This window comes from Paralichthys olivaceus, chromosome 10 (assembly GCF_024713975.1).
Source record: "Paralichthys olivaceus isolate ysfri-2021 chromosome 10, ASM2471397v2, whole genome shotgun sequence".
NCBI classification, from domain to species: Eukaryota; Metazoa; Chordata; class Actinopteri; order Pleuronectiformes; family Paralichthyidae; genus Paralichthys; species Paralichthys olivaceus.
In genome coordinates this window covers 4,788,132-4,809,145 of record NC_091102.1, presented here as the reverse complement: position 1 = coordinate 4,809,145, position 21,014 = coordinate 4,788,132, and the positions used below count along the sequence as shown (strand labels likewise).

The following is a 21,014-nucleotide window of genomic DNA, read 5'->3' as shown; positions in this document are numbered from 1 at the left end:
ATAAAAAAAAAGTATATCAGAGCTTTAGTTGTTGACTTACTTCTCACATTCATCATCTCGTGATCCCTCACATTCATCTCGTCACCCCTTGGAAGCGTCCGTGTGGAGTAGATGTATCGAGGTCCCACCGAAGCACAGCTGTCAATCATGGCATCAAATGAAAAATGAGCACCAGAACATCAGTTAGATAAGAACTTCCTAAAATGACAGAAACCAATTAATGTGATGTGTACTCTAACTTTATTTTGGCGCATGTCCCATCTGCTCACATGGAGGAGGCAGGGTGATGTAAAGTAAAATTTGTCAGGCCAGGGATGATGGAAGTGAAAATAAAAGCATTGGTTAATCAGCATGATGAAGGGTGTTGTTTTATGTGGCGTCCTTTCGCCTATGACTTCTTCACGAGGGTCAGAGGTGAACCAAGTGGTGAGCAGCTCTTTGGAGTGAGGGGAATATCCTGCAATCAGCAAGTGACAGACAAAGTAGATCCGATAAGGACTGAGGATTTCTTAAAGCAGCTATTTGAAGAGCTGAATGTGAACATGCTCCTGTTTTAATCATGAGAGATTCTAAACAGGTCTGTAGTCTGTTACAGAAGCACGGAAACAAACAAACAGCCTCAGCCTTGTGTGTTGTCACAGAAACAGCTGTTGAAATGTGTATTTTAAAATAACCAGAGTCAGATTCAAAATGAAGCCATTCTTTCTGTTGCTTTTGTTTTTTTTAAACAGTCAAAATTAATGCTTCTCAGTATTGTCTGTCTTTTTTTTAGCACTGTTGAAGACATTTAGCCGGCCTGAGCCAAACTGATATATCACATTTATAATCAAGACATGTTCTCACAACATTTGAAATTCACGTCTGGCTGAAAAAGGGCCGTCTTTAATATCAACAAGAATTTTCCAATCCAGAAGAAAGAGATGGAGAAGTCCTGAACTGAGGAGTCGAAGAATTCAAATTCACAAGCCGGGCGGTCGCTCTACGCAGAGATGTTTCAGTTAACATCAGAGCTTTTTACTGTACAGGCTGAATAACTTAACCAACTCCTAAAGTGGCAAAAAGAGCAGGAAAACATCAGCAGTCATCACATGACACTTTATATAAGAATGTATATATTTATATATGTGAATATGTACAGACCAGGAAATATAAACAGCTACTGGGAAGACAAAAAGAAAATTTCTTCACTCATTAAAAATTCAACATATTTCTTGGCAATGCTTCATTTTGGTGCTCTAAACAAAAAATAAGGGAGAGTTGAGAGGTTTTGTCGGAGAATAATGGGCGACACTCGTAAACAAGTAAATACCAAAGACTGTAAATAAAGATGGACGGCACATTTCCACTTCTTCCCACTATCCAGAAATGAAGCCTAAACATCCTGAATGTCATTTGGAGCCAGAGTCTGAGCGGTAACAAGCAGAGGACAGAGCCCTGATATCAAGGTTTCGCTGACACACAGGATTGACTCTATTGTCATGTAACGTGTTGCCAAGTACATTATTAGTAGAAAAGCACCAGCTGGGTTCAAGAAAAATGTATAAAATAGGAAAAGAAAGAAAAAAAACCCTGATAGGAAAGGCCCTCTTTGTATGCTTCAAATGCAAAAACTCATTCTACACACACACACAACCACACACACACACACACAAGTTAGGTCTACAAACACACAGATATCATATCTGCGCTGACAGAAGGTGGAACTCAGGGGAAAAAGGCACAACCCAGGAGTTTTTCCAATCGCCGAAGTTACAACAGCGAGAGAGGATGAAGGTCCCGGCTGCCTCCTTCCACCCCGAAACAGCGCATCAAAGGAAACACCAACAAATGGACGGTCTTCTCCAGGAATCCATGACCTCGCCACATCTTTTGGATTTGTGCTGCATGTGTACGCTGACACAGAGCCGGGGTCTGGACAGGATAGGCGAAAGGCGGCTTTCAATTGGTTTTATTTGACGAAGGTCCCACAGACTCCTGAATGACAGTGAGTCTGAGGCAGAGCTCTTCAGCTGCTGCTCCTGCCGTGTGTGTTTCACTGCAGCTGGACTCTGTACGCACAAATGAGGAGTTTGACCTGAAGAAAGAAGAACATCATAAAAAGTGTTGGCACATTGTAAAAAGATTCCACAACTGATTCATTACAATTATACTTTTTGGTACTTTTTTTTAAAAGCCTCAGCCGTACCAATCACGTAACTTTTCCTCTGCAACAGAGAAAATTGTAAGTTTGATTTTATTTTAGTTTAAAATAAAAAAGACTGTAAATAAAGATGCGTCTCCACTTCCTCCCACTATCCAGAAACAAAGTCAGAATATCCAGAATACGAACGCCGCCATCTTACACTGATGACGTCAATCAGAGCCAGCGTGTGCTCGGTACTGATCGTGGTGTGGAGCTCTACGCTCTATACACAGTATAAACGTGTGTGTGTGTGTGTGTGTGTGTGTGTGTGTGTGTGTGTGTGTGTGTGTGTGAGTGAGGGAGCTACCTTGGCTGCCGGTGCTTCTGCCAGTCGAATGAAGAGTCTGTTGATCCCTGGGACCGGACTGAAGGAATAGATGAAGTGACTGTCCTGAATGATTGAAGATAAAATAAAATAAAAAGAATCAGAATAATAAGCATAATGAGCCTGTTCAGTGAGGCCTTAAGTGGCTTAATTAGTGTTGAAAGTAACAAGGACCCTCTGCAGGAACTCTTTCAGAGACAAGCTAATGTATGAATTTGAATACTTTGGATATCTCCTGCTGATGTAATAACCACTGTGAAAAGTAAAACGAGGTTTGAATTGTATTATTTCTTCTAATCTTATTTGACCATTTTCTCAACATTGTTTTCTTTTTTATTCTTCCCAGATTTCTCTTTGTGAACTTCGTTTTTCTGTGTAATCGAACAGCGCTTTTGTGTTTTAAAAACCAACCATGAAGATTGGCAGCTGGAACTTGTCGTTGAGCACCACAGCGTGAACGCTGCAGGGCCCGCAGAGCCTGGCCGTGATCTCGTTCAGGAAGTTAGCGTGAAAGATGAAGAGGAGGATTCCTGAACCTGGATTGGAAGAAAGGGAACACAGGTTTTGTGGGAGAGGAAAAGGTGAAAGAAAAGTAAGACATATAAAATCTTATATAAAAGTCTTTATCTCTTTTTCAACACAGACCAGATGGATTTTTATTTCTTTTTCAGAATGACAGAAAGAACATCAAAATAAAAATAACAGTAACTCATAGTAATTTAACCTGACCTTAACACAGACAAATGACATGTCACCGATGAGTAGATTAGGCGATTAAAAATAACAAATTAATTTAAGTCAACTCTATAACATGTCAAATGAAATGTTATTTAAAACCTTCTGCTAGGCCGTGTTTGTGAGAGAAGTGAATTCAATGCTTTTTAAAGTCCTGTAGACACACTGCTATTGTGTAGCTGTTTACAGAGGTGATGATGTTTGTGTTTTACCCTCTGGTTGTGGCTGCGACTTGAAGCCAAACTCCAAGGAGAAGTCCGGCCCCTCGCACAGCCTGTGGCAGGCCAGAGGGAAGACGGGCTCCAGCAGCAACAGGCGAGACTCAAAGTACGCTCGGATGGTGTCCTCTGCCACACTGGACAATCTGAAACGCAAAGAAGGACAGAGTATGATAAATGAACTAAAAAACACAACAATCTGGTATATTTACTTATACTTATATTTGCAATATGATTTAATGTAAGTACGGTTGGGCCTTGGTGGAAGTAGACAGTGGTGCCACTCTGGTTTCTATAGTTGTTTCTGCTCTCCATCACATACACAGACACCCGAACACACACAAAGCTGTGGTTAGCACTCACATGCCGATGTGGTCCTTGATGAGGTCGCACACCATCAGGTTGTTGCTGAGCTTGGCGAAGTACATGGCCGTGTTCTTGTGTTTGGACAGGATGTTGCAGTCAGCTCCGTACTCCAGCAGGAGGCGCACTACGTCAGCGTTCCCCCTTTTACATGCCTGAAGTGAAGGACAGGAAATTCTTTAGCAACTCGACCTGCGTCTCATGTCCCACCACTTTGAGTCAGTCTGCTGGATGAGAGGAGAAAGAGACCTTCTTTTCCCCCTCATCACCTCCTGCCTCCTCATCTTCTCCGTACACTTAAAACACCCGTCAGACGATGCAGAATAAAATAAGTCTAAAAGTTTGATTAGGCTCTGACGTTTTAATGCAGCTTGGTAGCATTAATGACCAATTTAATTTTCACACTCTGACATCTTGAACTACTCAAACTATGTGAATAATCACTGACTCCTGAAAGTTTAACAATTAAAATATTTCACAGTTTTCAAAAACTTGGTCTTGTCTAGATTGGGTTGATTGTTCAGTTTCAGACACATGGTCAGATACATTACCTTCATCAGCGCCGTCTCACCGCCGAGCGTCTGCGCGTTGACGTAGGAGCCGGCCTCCAGCAGGACAGCAACAGTTGTCAGGAAATTCTGACGGAGGACAGATACAAAATCAATGGTGTGAGGAAAAAAAACAGCCTAAGGTGGTTAATTCAAACATATTTGATTCAGGAGATTCTCAACATCACCGTGTTTTAGATTAAGATTAAATAGTTTCCAGATTTTAATCCATTAAAATGTGTCCTTTATAATTTACACTTGACATTCTTTTAAGGCTTCACATTTAAAAGAAACATACTTTTTTTTTTAAATTCATGACGTCAGTGGAAATACTCAATGAACAAAAACCACAGCACTTGTGAGGACCCCCCCCATCTCAACTTACCTTTTCAGCAGCGTGCATTAGGGCTGTAGTTCCGTTCTTCTGTCGTCCGTTCACCCTCACCCCCTTCTTTATCAGCAACCTGAGGATGTCGTCCTGCCCCCCCGCTGCTGCCAGCATGCTCAGGGACATACCACTGACGTCCTGTGGACAAACACACAAATGGAAAGCTCCAGTGTCACAGATGAAGGGGATAACATGACCAGCTTCTCATTTTGGTGCAGAGGATAGTTGGAGAGCGGGAATCCCTGAAAATTAACATTAAACATAAGATTAAGAGTTATTTAATTCTTGGGCTTCAGAAGACACAGTGAAGCTTTTCTGTGATCACACTGACCTCTTGTTTTCTTCTGCACGAGTTAAGGATTCTGAACTTAAAGCTGAATTTAATGTATTTGAGTATTTTCATTAGTTCCGGTGCATAAAGGGTGTAATTGAACTGTGCACATAATACCGGAGGGTCTGTGGAGGGTGGCCTCTATCATAAGTGCTATTCAGATATTTTTTATTTTGCATCCAACCAATTATCTAAATAATTCCCTTTAGGGTTGCGGGAGACTGGCACCAATCCCTGCTGACATCGGGCCAGATAGGTAGGTACAGCTCAGACAGTTTATCACAGAGCCGAAACGTGGGCACTGTTCAGATCAGGCTTTAACATCCATCTTGGTCGATGCGATCACAAGTGGACATCTCTAAGAAGTGGTCAGGGATGCATGTGGCCACATTCTGTCATCCCGACTACAATTTTACAATGAACCAAAAATATATTTGCACTTTTCAATATTTTTCATATGTAGATTTATTCGTGGTGGACTGGACAGTATCAACACTGAGTGCCACATATTGATTTTTATTAAATAGTATTACTAAAATGCTGAACATGGGAACTAAATCAAAATATATTGGCAAATAAAATCTACTAAACCTAATCTTTCATAATCCAAAATGTCTCGGGAATGAGATCAAATAATCTCTTTCATTAGAAAATCTTGAACTTTTAAGCCAAGGAACATTTTATTGTACAAGCAGAAGTTCCTTACATACTTGATAAGAAGGATTAACTGAGGCAACATAGTTACAGCAGGATGAAGAGTAATACGCACTCTGTAGACAACAGTAATAAAACAAAGGCATCTTCTATAAAAGAAAAGCAGAGAACCTTGCTTTGCAACATCAAACAGCACTGGTGACCTTCCACAGAATCATTTTCTAAACACAACTGTATCTAGACTGAACTTTTAGGGATGTATTATCTGCAATACTGATATATTCCTGTCAAGACACAGGAAAAACTTGTTTGTCATTGGTGAGCACTTCACTGACCCACGTCTGCATTTATGCATTTAGCATGAGAAGTGTGGACATTGGCTACTCTCCAGCTGCTACTGAGGATAACACGGCAGCGGTGCCGTCTGAAACTCTGCTCATTTTGATCACTCGGAAAAAAGCTGCTGGCTGCATGTTGTTGAATATTCTTCTTTGTGTCCTTACAAAAGAAACTACAAAGTCCACTGGCCAAACCAAACAACATTCAACAGCTCTGCTTGAAAATAACACTGCAGTGGCCAATTTTTGAAAATGAAATGAGACTAAAACAAAGCACCCATCTGCTTTTAGTAAGTGCAGGTTTGACCTGTTTTGAACCTTTAACAAGGTTTGTAATGTATAAGATATAATCCAAGTTCCACTTGAAATAAATTGTGACGTTTCTTTTGAATTACTGAACTGCATTTTTAGTGTAGGATAAAAAAAAACTAGTAAAATATGAATTTAGTTACCTTCTGTTCTGTCGTATCATAATTTACATCAAACATTTTTTGATCTGAAAATGTGATTTAACTTTTGCAATTTAAAAAAATTGAAATTTTTATGTTTTAATTCTTAAATTGTGTAATTATAATGCTGCTTCACATCTGTAAAAACAATCTTTTACCAAATAAGGTGGTTCATGATTATTAACCTTTAGAATAATCAGCGATATCTTGCTATGATGTGTGCTAGATGCAATCAACATGAATGCAAAAAGTGTAATCCAGCAAATAATCCAAATAAGGCAATCTGATCATGGCAACTGGATATTAATGTCAAACATACAAATAATAAGAGATTAAAAGAATGTAAAACAAAATAGACCAATGTAGTGTATTACCTTAAATTAGAGTACATCAAACATCAAGTACTAAAATATCCTATACAGTTACTGTATAGCAATACAAAAATACAACCAAACTTTTTTGCAGCTTATAAACTAATAAACATGAAAAACAAACAAATGAAAACATTTATCAACATGATCTTCAGAAAGTTATTTAAGTGCGAGGTATAAACACTGAGCTCCTAATTCACTAACACCCACAAGGAAAGTATGTCATTACTGCTGCAGGCTATCAGGGGCCATCTACAATATAGGCTACTGGCTAAAGCAAGAATATAGTACACTCGGATCAGGCATTCAGGAAAGCAAGTCAACACACATCTATGGTTTTGGAGGGATTGGCTGCAAAACTGTGCCCTTAGGTGTTGATCATCGAAATTCACCAGAATTCTACAGAGTGAGGGCAGAAAGATTGATGTGTATGTTCTAAAGTAAATGAGGGTAAAACCTTCTCTGGGAATGCAGTCACTGACACCACCTTTGCTCAGCACAGGGTGAGAAAGGCCCTGGCTGCCGTCACTGTTTTCATGAAAGGTTTGAAATGTGAGATTAAGTGCAGGAGTGGCTGCTTGTAGAGACGGCAGGTTGCAAATCCCGGCAAAATTAGATGATCATTTACTAAATGATCCAATATCTAAATTAGAACACTTCCTATTGATAACCTGTGATGAACTGACAAATTGACACCATTATATAATTGACTGTGTAACATATGTATAGGCAATCTGAACATATCAAACATTAGTATTTGCTATTTCTCAGAGCCAAAGGTACAAATGCCCTTAATTCCATCCATTTAGTGTATATTCATGCAACAGTCCACCAAAAGCTTGATCTTTGTGTGGTTTAGAGAATTGGCAGGGCAGTCTGTAAAGGTTCGAGGTTCACTGACATGACATTTTACAATAATCCACATTTGCTCAAATGTTAAGCCCCATATGAGGTTAAAGCCACAGATCACCAATTGTTTTGTAGCATTTCCATTACAAAAATTTACAGGGACATATAAACAGGACCATCCCAATCTGCGTTCAAATTATGAGTCTCTGGTTCTTGTACTCCACTTTGTTTGGAGGCAACAGCATGCCCTCTTCTTTTCATTGACTGAATTGAGTTATGTACAAAATACTTAACCTCCCGCCATGTCCTGCTGTTCAAGGCAGGTTCAGCAGCTAAACATGCATCACAATCCTTTTTGCCTGGCACTTTGACCAGTTTACAGAAGTCTCCAAACTGACGCCTCACTGCTGCCTGTTCCTCCTCGCTCCACAACCTCTTGTTTCTCTTTTGAGGTTTATCCCCAGGATTGGGTTGTTTTACCGTAGTGGACATGGGTGCACCTTTCTGTACCACTGGTGCTGTATCGGGAACAGTGTGTCCAAGAATTGTTGGTACAACCTGTGCAGTTGTCTGGGGCCTAGGTGGCTCTGTGGGGTAAGATGGTGTACCTGAATGGTTCAGAGGTGTGAAGGAAGAAACAATAGGCCTACTGTCATCGAGTGAAGAATAAACAGGAATCATAGGCGAGCTTGAGGTATTTAATGATGTGAACGTAGGGATCATTGAGGTACTTGGAGCATTTAGTGGACTAAAAGTAGGAATCATTGCTGAACTTGTAGTGTCATGTGGTGCGTACACAGAAGAAGGTTGCAAAATTGCAGCATTCTGTGTATATGAAGAAGAAAGTGAAAGAATGTGGTTCTCTGAAGTGTATGGAGGAGGGATGAGTGCATTTGTTGTGTTTAGAGGTGTAAATGTGGGAACTACTTGTGTATCGGTTGCATTTAATGGTGTGAAAGTTGACATCAACGATTGACTTGTATGGACCATATTTGTAGTAGTGGAACTAAAGGATGCATAAGTTGAAATCATCTCTTGGGGGAAAGGTGTGGATGATTCTCTCAAGTCTGTTGGTGGAGCCATTGTCATACAGAAGTTTGAACTTCCTGTCAGGTGATCTGGGTGCACTGTTGTCATTGTACAGACAACATTTGTATCTTCCAAATCTTTCTTTGTGGTTTGGACTCCAGCTTTAGGACTCTTTGGATTCAAAATGTTAACGTTCCCTTCAGACTTATTTCTCCTGCGAACTGTCTGTAATGTGTTGTGTACATAGTTTTTGACGTCTGTCCAAGATCTTCCACGAAGATCTGGTTCAGCAGCTATGCAAGCATTGCATTGTTTTTTGCCTGGAACCTTCATGGTTGTGATAAAATCACTCAAGTATCGCTTCACTGCAGCTTGCTCCTCCTCGCTCCAAGGTCTTCTCTTTAAACCTGGCTTCGGTGAGGTTCCTAAAGGCAAAGAGCCATGGTTATATTAAAGATAGAAGATCCTGACTCAATTAACAATGCCATAGTTTCTCAATTTAAAATCATAGAACTATGTAAAATACAGAGCTTGACAGTTCATTCTTAACTTTGGAAAAAGCATGATTTCATTTTGAACTAAATAGTATATAAAGAATGAACTGGGATGAAGCAAATCAATAGTTTGATAATCTATTATGATGAATGAGAAAATTGAATCTGCTGAAGACTATAATTTGGTTTTATATCTGAGAACAAGGACGATATACAAAACAACTTTTGGTATCAAAGGACACAAAGCAGAAAAGCAAACACTACTCACCATCTTTTGCAGTGGAAGGTTGACATGTGGATGGCAGTGTGCGATCCATCTTGAGCAGTTGTTTGCTCACTTCCTCCAGCTGCAATGCATTTCTTGAGAGCATGAAACAGTCCTCGCTGCTCTTTCCCACTAGTTTGGCAACTTGGTCCAATTCACGTTCATTCAGGCTCATTAGCTGCCAGCAGCTGGCAATTTGCTCTCTTAATGATGAGGACAGAAGTGCCTCTGGGTTTCTAACTCCACATTCCACTGCAGCCCTCCGAAAACAGTCCAATCCTCTGATGAAGGACGGACCTTCAGTCCGTGCAAACAGGTATGGATTTGTTTTTGACACACCTGCTTGGTGGCGATTTTCAATGAGCAAGTCGATTGACAAAACCATCCTTTCTGTAAGCAGAACCAGCATGTTTCTTCCATACTGACCTTCTAGTTCTAACCTTGTAAAAAAGACACCTAGGTCCAGCTCCAATTTTGTGCTTTTTCTTATCTGATCTGCAGAGGGCAAAAATGTTCCAGTACTCCTTTTGCAAGTGTAAGTTTGCAAAAGCATTCTACCGATATTCCCTACCCTTCCTCTGTTGAAAAGACAAACATCTGCTAGAGTCGCCTCACTGAGCTTCTTCCATGTTGACATAGAAGGACTTTCTTTCAGCTCCTCCCTGGCTTCATCTTCCTCCCCAGTGATAAACCTATGTAGTTTCATTAAATCTTCTGTCACGGTTGATTTGTCGACTTCGACTTTTTTAACGTCTTGCTTTAAAGACAATGCAAGAGCTTTGCGAGAAAAGCACTCACTCCATTTTGTATCAAGAAGCTGTATGAACTTTTTCACTTCACTTTCAGTGTCACTGTCCTCTGTCATGCGACTTTCACCAAAAGCTATTTCTGCAGCTCGTTTCAAAGAGTAGCCAATTTTTGACACAAGGGAAACTGTTTTGAACTTACTGGAACTGGGATCATAACCACTGGCTCTTTTGGCCCCTTCAACCGCCAGTGCGAATTTGGATGGTAGACATACTTCATGCAAATACCTCACACTGTTGTCAAGCTCATTTACAGCTAGCACAAATCTACCAAGCTCCCTCATCTTTTGTGCAATATAAGCAAACTGAGACTTGTCATGTTCATACTTGACAGACAATGCATTGCCAAATTTACAAATAAGTGGGTCATTTCTGATATGCCTTGAGATGTCATCTTGATGCATGATATGGATGATTTCCTCGCAGCCTCCAGTTAAGAACTCTGACATTGGAAGCAGCTGAGGGGCAGTACTGGTGACTCTATTTGTCCTTTCACAGGATTTCTGATCTCCTTTTCTGGCCTTACATGACCGCTCATGTCTCCATAAATCAGTTTTGCGGTAAAAAGCGAAGCAGTGCTGGCAGGGCAGGAAGTCACGAACAGATATGTTGGGATTTTTCACCTGTTCCTTGGACAAAATTTCCCCTTCACCACTTTTGACAACATGGCAGTTATGCTCATAATCTCCTTTATTGCGAATTTGGTCAACCAAAGTCTGCCTCACTTTGGAACCTTTAGGGAAGTGGATCGCATGGGCAACATCGGTTTCCTCAGCATGCTTCTTTTCCAAATGCTTTGCGAGTTGGGTGAAAGCCATTTTGCAATATAAACAGAAATGCTTCTTCGATGGCTCTTTTTTCTCCTTTATTGTACAAGGTGTTGCTTCAAGCACTTTCTTACAGGTCCTTAGACTTGATCGTGTTGGTTCTTTCTTCTCCAAACTTTTCCCACAGCGCCGTGATCGTCTTTTCACAATGTCCTTTGTGCCCATCTCGGATTGAGCTTGATCTGTACTATCTGACTGACCTGCCACCACATCCTCTGCCTCATCATTTGAGTCATTTGCTTCCTGAGGGGAGCACTGTTTGTCAGCTATGTCCTTTATTACTGTTTTTTCATCGTCCCTCATCAGCATCCATTCCGCTTCCAAACTCATTTCATTTAATGAACCACCTTTGGTGTCATTAAACATCTCATCTTCTTCTGCTTGCCTCTGGTCTTTCTTTGTTTCACCTTTCTGCTCAATGGTTGAATCACGATTATTTTTGAAATCAGTTACATCGTCCCCACCTTTTAGGATGTTTTCATGTTCCCTCATTGTCACTTGCTCGGTGTTTGTAAAGGCCGGGCTGCATAATATTTCTTCCACATCTTTTGGACAATCCAAAACTTGAAGTATATTCTCTTTTATGCTCGGAGAACCCTCTTCATTTCTTGCACTGTCAAGGTTAGCAGTCAACCTAAGAGCATCATTTGTACTTCTCTCTTCAATCAAGCTCCTCTCTCCTTCAAATGACCTCTTCTCACCAATTGTACAGGCCTGTAAAAGAACAAGTATATGTAAGACTCATCACCAAATCAGACCCAATGAAGAATTTGATAAAGTGAGCTTAAAACATACATTCATTGGGGAGGGAACCAACTCAAATTTAGTTTGGAAGTTATTTGTCAAGAGGTGATGATAAGTCTAGAGACTATTTTTTGGTGTTGCCTTGTCAAAATCCCTTGCACACGCAAAACAGCTGTTTTAAGTATCAGCACCTTGGAAATGCCCCCCCAAGATCCAGGCTCATTCAAACAAAAGTCAACGTGATGGCCACACATCACTTTTTAGCCAAACGCTGATAAAAAAAAAAAAAAGGCCCTGATACCTCACAAATCTCAGGTACAAAAACCACATGTGACCCATTCAAGAACAGTTAATGGCTTTATTGGATCAAGCAGTGTTTTGACATTGTAAATGTCTAACCAAGTAAATGTAGTCATGGGGTGTTGGATGAAATGCTACATGGAGAGAACAGAATATGCACTGACACTAGACCTACATTCATGGTTTGCAATTAAAACAAGTAATGTTACTTTGGACGTTGTATATACAAGAATAGTCTTAGCATCGCAATGATTTTACAGTAAAATATATTAAACTGGTGATTTAGCACAACATCTTCAATGTGGCTGAAAAGAAAATCTAACAGAGTCCAGGATCAGGCCAGAGACTGATACAAAACATGGGAAACCCACTAATGATGTTCGGCCAATAACATAATATCGTTGTTTTTTTACAATCTATTCTTGGGTGGTAAGATAGAAAACAACAAGATAGTAAATATCATAGCTGCTGGTTAATGCTACAGGCCACACATTATGTACTATGATTATGATGACGATGTATGTTCTGAAAGCATATTCAGTGTGTACCTGCTTCAAGGGGTTCATCTTGTCCTGGTACTTTATATTTTCAATGTCCTCTTCCATTGGTTTGTTCTCTGCAAGACAAGAAAATGACACAGTCTCTAATGTGCGCACATTGGAATACATTTGAAATGTTGATAATGTACAAGCTACCAATGTACAATTAAACTACATTACGGATCCACTTTAAACATCAAAACGATGGTGACACAGTGGCTGGCATGCAAGCTTACTAATGAGACAACAGCCGAGGTTTTCATTTTGTTTTGCAAAGCTCAGTTTAAAGTAATCAAAACTTTTAATCAGCCTCATAAATTGTATTGATAAGGTATATCCCATGGGAATAGGTTTGACTGAATAAGAACTAAACATATAACTTACTGCATAGGACAACAGAGACATTCATTAAGATCTCATATGAGCTTAATGGTCTTTTAACTCATCTGCTTTTAACTGCAAAGTTGATTCTACTTCATAATAAATTAAAAAAAATCAAACAATAGCTGTACTCTTGGATTCAATTACTTCCTTGGAAAACAACACTGCTGAACTGATATACATATTTATATATCTATAATACTAGTAAAAAGAATTTAAGGTTATACTCTTACCTGGGTTTGTTGCAAAAGTGATTGTTCTTTGGAGATGTGAGAAACATCCTGAGGCGATGAATTATTGGCAGATATGACATAGGAAAATCTGTCAATGTAGATCTTGAGGAAACAGATTCTTGGTGCACAGTTGTGGAAAAAAACCCTTTTCATTTAGAAATGATGAATGGATTATTAAAAAGATCCTTTGAATGCAGTTGCTTGATTTACTGTCGCTTTGTTATGTTGCCCATGAGCTAAAAGTCCAAATGTTAACTTGCAGATATTTTGGATGCGTTCTCAAAAGACTTTCTCAAGTCCCAACATTTTTAAGTAAAATCCCCAAAAAAGATTATGTATCTGTGACAGTTCTCTACAAGTAACTGAGACAAAAACAGAGTAGTTTTGTTTTTTTAAGACTCTTTGTTGCTTCTCCATCTGGAGGAGTAATGTAATGCAGAGGACCTGGTCAGACGCTTGTCCAACCTTTGTAAACACAGCAGCATGTTATACTGCTTAACCACGAAAGACAGAAAAAGAAATCCCTTTGTTCAAAGTCATTCACACAACCACCCCCACACATACACTTTGAGGCAACCAAGGTGCAAGCTGCAAAATTTGCGAAAATTTACTTTTGTATTAGAAATGGAGGGTTACAAGGCCTAGAGTTACAGGTTAATTAAAAATAAATATTAAACTAAATAAAATATAGGAGAAAAAAGTAAATTAATTTAAAAAGATAGTTCGGGTGAGTTATTTCATAAGATTTACAAAAACATTTTGACATTACAAGACTACTTACCTCTTGGTCTAGATTGTAGTCCTCCTTGGAATTAAGTGCCAATTTCACAGCCATGTAATCCCCACATTTCACAGCATCCCGCAGCTCACCTGAGAAGAACAAAGCAGAGCCAAACTAAGTTTGAGTACAAAACATATAGTCTTTCTTTTAAAATGAGGAAGCATACAGTTGAAGAGTGTGGGCCATTTGGACACAACACTCAAGTAAAGCATGTGATGTGATGCATACCTTCTGTGCTCATTATATATTCCACAATCAGGCAATGCTAACATTTAATATTTTGATAATGCCCTCTGAACATGTGCACAGTACGCCAAGTGTAACAGGAGCAGATTTACAGTGAAGATGCAATAATAGAAAAATAAAAACCAACAATTCAATAAAACCAAACCGAAAATCATATTCGAGAGAGCTTTGAACAACCATCCACACTTTGCATTTTAATCTGTGCCGTGTCACTGTAGGAAGCAGTTCTTTCTTGACGTAGGAAATAGAGGGACCTGGCACTTCCTGGAGTAAATGGGTGTCTTAACCCAAGAACTAAAAATGGGCTGAAACTGTCTGGACTCATTTCTTAGTGACACAAAGACATTGAACCTTTAGACTACAACATCATTTGTGGCGAACAGCAAATATAAGACATCATTTAGCCGAGACTCTTCCTGTTACATGGACGCAAATGACAATATCGCTTAATATTGAACCTGCCCTTCTATGGTGTGTTGTGAGATGCACAGCTGCCCCCGTCACTCATGCTCTTTTCTTCGAGACAATACTTCGGATAGTTTAGCACTCAGGACCAAAGCGTAACATATCTATCCAAATAGGATATTGAACTACAAGACGGCAGACAACTTATTGTCACAGATGATGTGGAAACACTTACTGGGTGTTAATGGTGGACCTGACAGGATCTCATCCTCTCCGTTCAGATGTTTCTGGAAGTCGTCCAGGGTCATCCAGTCCAGATTGAGGTCCATTCCAAGACTTAGCGTGGCTTGGCCCTTGTCTGTATATCACACACATTGCAGAGAGATGCTTTCTTAGTCTGCAGTCTGAAACCCTGAGTAATGAATTCACCTTTTACTCTGTGTGAAAAGTTTGCCCACATAACAGTTACATATTAAGAAGGTCAGAAATTAACATAACAGACAGTGAGGAGTTAGCCGTATAATTACTCATGACACAACAGTTGGATCTATTGGGGTAGTGCACACGTTCAGCATGTGCTCAGTGGGCACCAGACTATGCAGCATATTTTTCAGCACCTTCTGGCGGCTCCTGGGAGTCTTTATGGTCGTCGGTCACGAGGCGTCTCGGCTCACTGTCCTCCCTCCTCTTCCTCTTATCATCTGTTGAAGATCTCCGTTCCCAACTAGGCCGTTGTGGCTCCTCTGGTCGCTCCCTCCGCTCCCGAGAATCCTCTCCCACCCTCGGCTTTGCTGCAGTTTCTTCCCCTTCCCTCTCATCGCTGTCCAGGGTGAAGCCATAACTCTGGCTTGGTTTGGAACCTAAAGGGGAGCAGACAAGTCGTCATATTTCGTGACGGATGTCACATAAAGAGCAAAGCTGGCAATCAAACCTATGGACAACATTAGCCTGTTTTATTTCCTTGATCGTCATTCTATATTCCAGGTAGGTATAACCTGTAACTTATTGGCTGTTTATTAAGGTTATTAAAAGTTCCTGTCAGCTGTAAGAGGCTGTTCTCTGCAGTAAAAACTTTCAGCCTAATCTCTACATTTAAACATTACACAATCATAATGGCTTAAATTGAAGAACCATTAAACGTAGAAACAAAAGTGACAGGTTTTACTATTCTCTGTCAGAATACAAACGTGTATAATCTTTTATAACTATGATAAAACATCACCAGCATCAACCTTAAATGTTAGCGCTAACTGCAGTCAGGCTAAAAGCATAATTACATCTAGTTACTGCTTTCATTTATATATTTGCTTTTTCCTCACCTGGTGTAACATTGCTCAGTTTGGGTTCATGCGACTATGACCAACATCCATAGCTAAATGTTTTTAATTAGTTTTTTCCCCCTGTGACTGTTGTGCATACCATCTGATTGCTTCGTCCTCTCTGTCTTCTCAGGCTCTTGTCTCTGAGCTGGGGACTCTTTGCTTGGCTTGGTGATCTTCTCCAGTTTTCCTAACAGCTAATGTTGACAGAGAAGAAAAAAAGAACATCCAGTTGCTGTAAACAACTCTGAATGAGATATACATGAAAAACATTCACACTACTAATACTGTACCTTTGTTAGTTTGCCGCTGTTCTTCTCTGCAGGAGGCTGATGAGGTGGCTGATGAGGCAGCTGATGAGACGGCTGCCGGCGAGGTGCACGGTCCTTGGCCTCACAGTTTAACAGGAACTTCTCAAACAGGTTAGTGGAGCCTGTGGGGTCCTTCTGTCCCAGTAACTCCTCTTTAGCCACATCGTCCTCCTTCACCTTGGTGCAGGCGGTTAATGAAACAGAAGACGAGGACGACGAGGATGTGGAGGAAGACTGGGCTTTTAGTGTCGCAGACGTGCTCTCCTGCCCTTTGGTTTTCACTTTCTTATGCAGGGTGGAGCTATCACTAGAGTCGGAGTGGGGGGCATTGTCCTCCTTGCTTTTTGAGGTGAGGCCCTTGAGTTTTTGCAGGCTGCTCTCTTTCTGAGCGCCGTCTAGCTTTTTGCTCTTTTTGTCATGGACAAGGTCTTTAATGCCCTGAAGCTTCACTTCCCACTTCCCCTTCTTCAGTTTCGACTTGTCATCCGAACGTAGCTTTTCAGCCGTCTTAGTGTCGTCCAGTTGGGACTCTGATGGGCCATCACTCAGGTCATCATCCAGAGGTGCAGCTGCCTCCTCGTCCGAGGTTTCAATCTTTCGATCCTTCTTCGCTTTCTTTTTCTTCCCCTCCTCTACCTTCTCTTTCTTATGCTTTCCTCCCTCTTTCCCCTTTTCCTTCTTGTGTTTTTTGGAGGGAACAAGCTCATCGTCGTCCTCTTCAGAGTCCAGCAGGCGCTTTTTTGAATCCGCCTTTTTCTCCTTGGAAGGTGAAGATGGAGTAGGGGCCGTCTCCGCCTCTTCTTCTTCGTCTGTCTCTGGTGCAGGTAGAGGCCTCACGTCATCCTTCCGTTTGTCTTTCTTCTTCTTTTTGTCTTTTGTGGACAAGTCATCTTCTTCCCGGATCTTTTTCTTTTTCTTCTTCTTCATGGGCATCTGAACCGGGCGTTCTTTGTCGCTGTCGCTCTCTGAGTCTGCATCAAACACGTCACTCTTTGTAGGAAGCAGTTTCTATTGTCAAAGGAAAATATGAATTATCAATCTCATTGCTCTGCAAAGAGACACTGACTAAATCCATAATCGAACAATCATCTTGGATCACAACTTTGTAGCTTTAGTATTGTTCGAGCTAATCAGGCAAATGAAAAGAAAAGACATTTCGGAATCTCCCTCTTAAAACTGAGGGAAAATCCTAGAACAGTGTCAGTAGTGTTTTTTAAAAACACTCCTGACAGTCACTTACCAGGCTCTTCTTGGCTTCTGCTTCTTTCTTGGCCTTAGCTTCTACCATTGCCTTCTTATAAGCTAACAGGACTTCTCGACAGTCCTCTAAATGAGCCTCTGGCTCCCAAGTGTCATCATCAGAGCAGTAATTCTTCCAGCGGACTCTGTAGAGCACTTCACCCTGAAAACAGACACAAATAAACAGTGTGAAGCTCAGGTATTACCACATAACAACCACAACAACCAGACAGGATGGATACATTTCCAACATGGCTGACAGACTCGGTAAAAAAGAATCATTGCAGTAACGTGAACGCTGGACATTATTCTGTGCATTGCATGAATTATATTAGTGACTTTTCTGATAATTGCAACAATGCACCGACAGACAAACACTGTTTGAATGACTGCATCTTTCTGGAGAACTGGCAGCAGACAAAGCTCACTTCCACTCTCCTCAGAGCTCCTGGGATTTTCAAAATCCACAGAGACCCCGAAGAGCCTCTTTATACTGTAAGGGTCAAAAAGCAGTAATACCTCACTAGGGTTAATATCTGTTCCTCCAGAGTCTCTTCAAGGCATTTGCATTGTAATTCATCACTGGTGTCATTTGTTTTAACTTTGTGACACTCTTAATTTGAAGAGCCCTACATGTTCATATATGTTTTTGTTCTGAACAATATACTAGTGTACTCAAATCCTTATTCTTATAAGCTTGAGATATTTTTTTTAACAGTAAGAAAAGATTCATTTGACAGAAAGATCTATAAAGTTCAGTTGAATACAACATTGGACAACTTTGAGTTTGCTGTTTTTTGCACTTTAAATGTTGGAGTGAAAACACAATCCCTTATCTTTGTCGTACAAATCCAGCTCAGCTCAAATCAAATGATGTTTGTCCAGCACAACTTCAACTACTTTACTGTTTTTCCTGCAACTTCCTAAAACTCTATTCTCCTAAATTAACTTGAGGGAAAAAAGCCTTTAAAAAAAATCTTATTAGCTCTGCTCACTTGATGTAAACAAACCCCGCTCCATCAACCCACTCCCACACACACTTCCCACGGGTCTAGTTAATGTTTGAGTGTGAAAGTGGGACACTGCTCTTGTGTGACTTTATAAACAAAACAACGAGTGATGAAATAATGGCAGAGATCAGTCGTAGTCCGCCAGAATATAGTGAGAATACGCCACAACAATGCAGCTGATTCAATTTGGGTTTTATTGGAAGTCAATCAGAATCAACAACACGATGTGCACAACAACAATATATATATTCCTTAAATTGAATAAATGTGATGGTGTATGTTGATGTGTACTTGTAGATTTGACTTCACAACTGTTTGTGTTGTATGCAAATAAAAGTTTTTAGTGTTTTTTAGATTTAGTGTGTATCTGCCGATGGATTCCAGATGGAAATTAGCTAATAGTTACATCTGGCATGAATCATCTCTTCTCATTTTGAGATTAACGTTTTTGTGCACTGTCCTTAGATTAACTCGCACCCATTATTGACATTAACACTTTCTGTGCAATCCAGTCACTGTACATATTTTCTTGTTTTTCCACTGTATATTAGTTTTTATTCCATTTTATATTTTTCTATAGATTTAACATTGTTTACACTTGTACTTATTACTTACTGATACATATTTTGGACTCTTGCTGCTGTAATATTAGAAATGTCCCCATTGTGGGATTAATAAAGCATTATCTTATCTTAAAAAATAAATAAATAAAACAAATGGTGGTAGAATAAGAATATAAATCTGACGAAATAAAATATTTCTGATGAGCAGGACAATTCATTGCATATTTTATGCACTTAAAAACTAAAACTGTGAAATATAAACCAACCATGTTTGTGAGTCCTAATGAAAGCTGACATTAGAAACTACTACAGATGAGAGAAGTGCACGTTGAAGCATGTAAAACATGCAAGCACGTGAATATGCACACGCAGAAACAACATAACTCTAAATACTTTTATGTAATATGACATTTCTCTGCACATGCACAGAAAATCGAAGAAACCAAACATCTCAGGTGATTCCATGCAGTTTCAAATGCTGCGGCTGCGGTTAGTGAATTCACATTTCTCCCCTTCAGCTGATTTTAAAGCAGAAATGACGCTAACGTCGTTGTTTCGCTGCGTTAAGGGACAAAAACGGGAGACTGGGTGAAATATGTGCAAGCTTGCAGGAGCGTCCGTCCTTGGCCTCAGCAGGAGAGCGAGGAGCGGACATCAACACCAGAAAAACGATGCTAAACACGGACGAGCTGCTAACACAACAAAAGCGGCGGATCGATGCACGACATCCCGGGGATTGTGTGCACCCACCGCGCGTCTGGATCGGGTTGTAACCGTGTTTGATGATGGAGGACAGTGTGTGGACATGTCGCGTTGGAGCGTGACAGCGGCCATGTCTGCACAAACTGACCGGGAGGCTACGATAGCCGTTAGCATGTAGCTCCTACCTCCTCCAGCCGCATGTCAATGATCCGCTCCACCTCGTACACGTCCTCCTCCTCGTCCTGCTCGCTGTCCGCCGGCTCCACCTTCACCTCGGCCGCCATGGCTGCGGGACCGCGCTGCGTTTGTTCCGCTAAAACCGCGGGATGCGTGTCGGAGGAAGGGGCAGCGAGGCGCCAGTGTACCCGGGCAGCGCCGCAGCTCGGTGGGTTGAACCCGAGAGACGAGCAGCTACCGCCCGCTCCCACAGCGCTGCGTTCAGGGACCAGCCCTAACCTCGGTATTTTATTGTTTTTTAATCTCACGTTGTCCGTTTCCAAAATGTTTCTGTCATATAACATTTGGGACATTTGCAAAAAAAAAAAAAAAGGTCTGCAACTTATCTATAATTATCATTTTGTACTATAATAATATTATATGTTAATAATTGTGTTAAACGAAATGTTAAAGAAATAATCCATTTGGAATATATTTTTAACGACAAATGTAAATGTAGTAATTTTTATTTTCTTTGATTAAGTTGAACAATATTAAAACCGTATTTCTAAAACTAAGAACAAAAAGAGTTAATATCTCGTTTTTTTGTTGTGTTATCTTGCTAATAGAACAATTTAAAATTAATTTAATAAAATATTTTTCCAAAACTTATTGCAAAATACATAACTAATATTATATAACCTTTTGCTTTTTTCTAAATACAGGAATACGTGGGTTTAAGAATAAAATAGATTCTGTCATCACCATCTTTAAATATGCTATGTTACTTTAGACGTTGAAAGTCAAAATTACGATGTGTTTCAAAGGCAGCACAGAGCTTCCCTCTGGATCGGACGCAGCAAAGATGGTGGAGCAGCAAGAAGTCAGGGAGGAACCTGATGAAAACACTGCT

General features: G+C 40.3%; 1 protein-coding gene across 2 annotated transcripts; it reads right to left on the bottom strand.

The window, feature by feature from the left end:
* Positions 1–1,095: 1,095 nt before the first annotated feature.
* On the bottom strand, positions 1,096–20,390 carry mphosph8 (M-phase phosphoprotein 8). 2 transcript variants are annotated; one of them, XM_020100673.2, is made up of 14 exons: positions 20,131–20,384; positions 17,672–17,833; positions 16,414–17,439; positions 16,221–16,317; positions 15,419–15,661; positions 15,037–15,159; positions 14,151–14,239; positions 4,757–4,897; positions 4,375–4,461; positions 3,824–3,978; positions 3,455–3,606; positions 2,919–3,043; positions 2,490–2,573; positions 1,096–2,074 (listed from the first exon to the last, which is right to left on the bottom strand). In XM_020100673.2, the coding sequence occupies exons 1-14, from the start codon at positions 20,227–20,229 to the stop codon at positions 2,033–2,035; spliced, it is 2,625 nt and encodes an 874-aa protein (XP_019956232.1). In that variant the 5' UTR covers positions 20,230–20,384; the 3' UTR covers positions 1,096–2,032. The 2 variants fall into 2 exon arrangements, with proteins under 2 accessions (XP_019956232.1, XP_019956230.2); XM_020100671.2 differs by lacking the exons at positions 1,096–2,074; positions 2,490–2,573; positions 2,919–3,043; ... (2 more) ...; positions 4,375–4,461; positions 4,757–4,897 and adding exons at positions 5,746–9,205; positions 9,543–11,886 and having other exon boundaries at positions 20,131–20,390.
* Between the last annotated feature and the right edge of the window lie 624 nt (positions 20,391–21,014).

Coding starts and splice junctions, on each gene's coding strand:
- mphosph8 (XM_020100671.2), bottom strand. CDS start 20,229: ATGGCGGCCGAGGTGAAGGTGGAGCCGGCGGACAGCGAGCAGGACGAG. Junction 17,834..20,130: donor TTGACATGCGGCTGGAGGAG/GTAGGAGCTACA, acceptor GTCTGTTTTCAG/GGTGAAGTGCTCTACAGAGT. Junction 17,440..17,671: donor CAGAAGCCAAGAAGAGCCTG/GTAAGTGACTGT, acceptor CTTTGACAATAG/AAACTGCTTCCTACAAAGAG.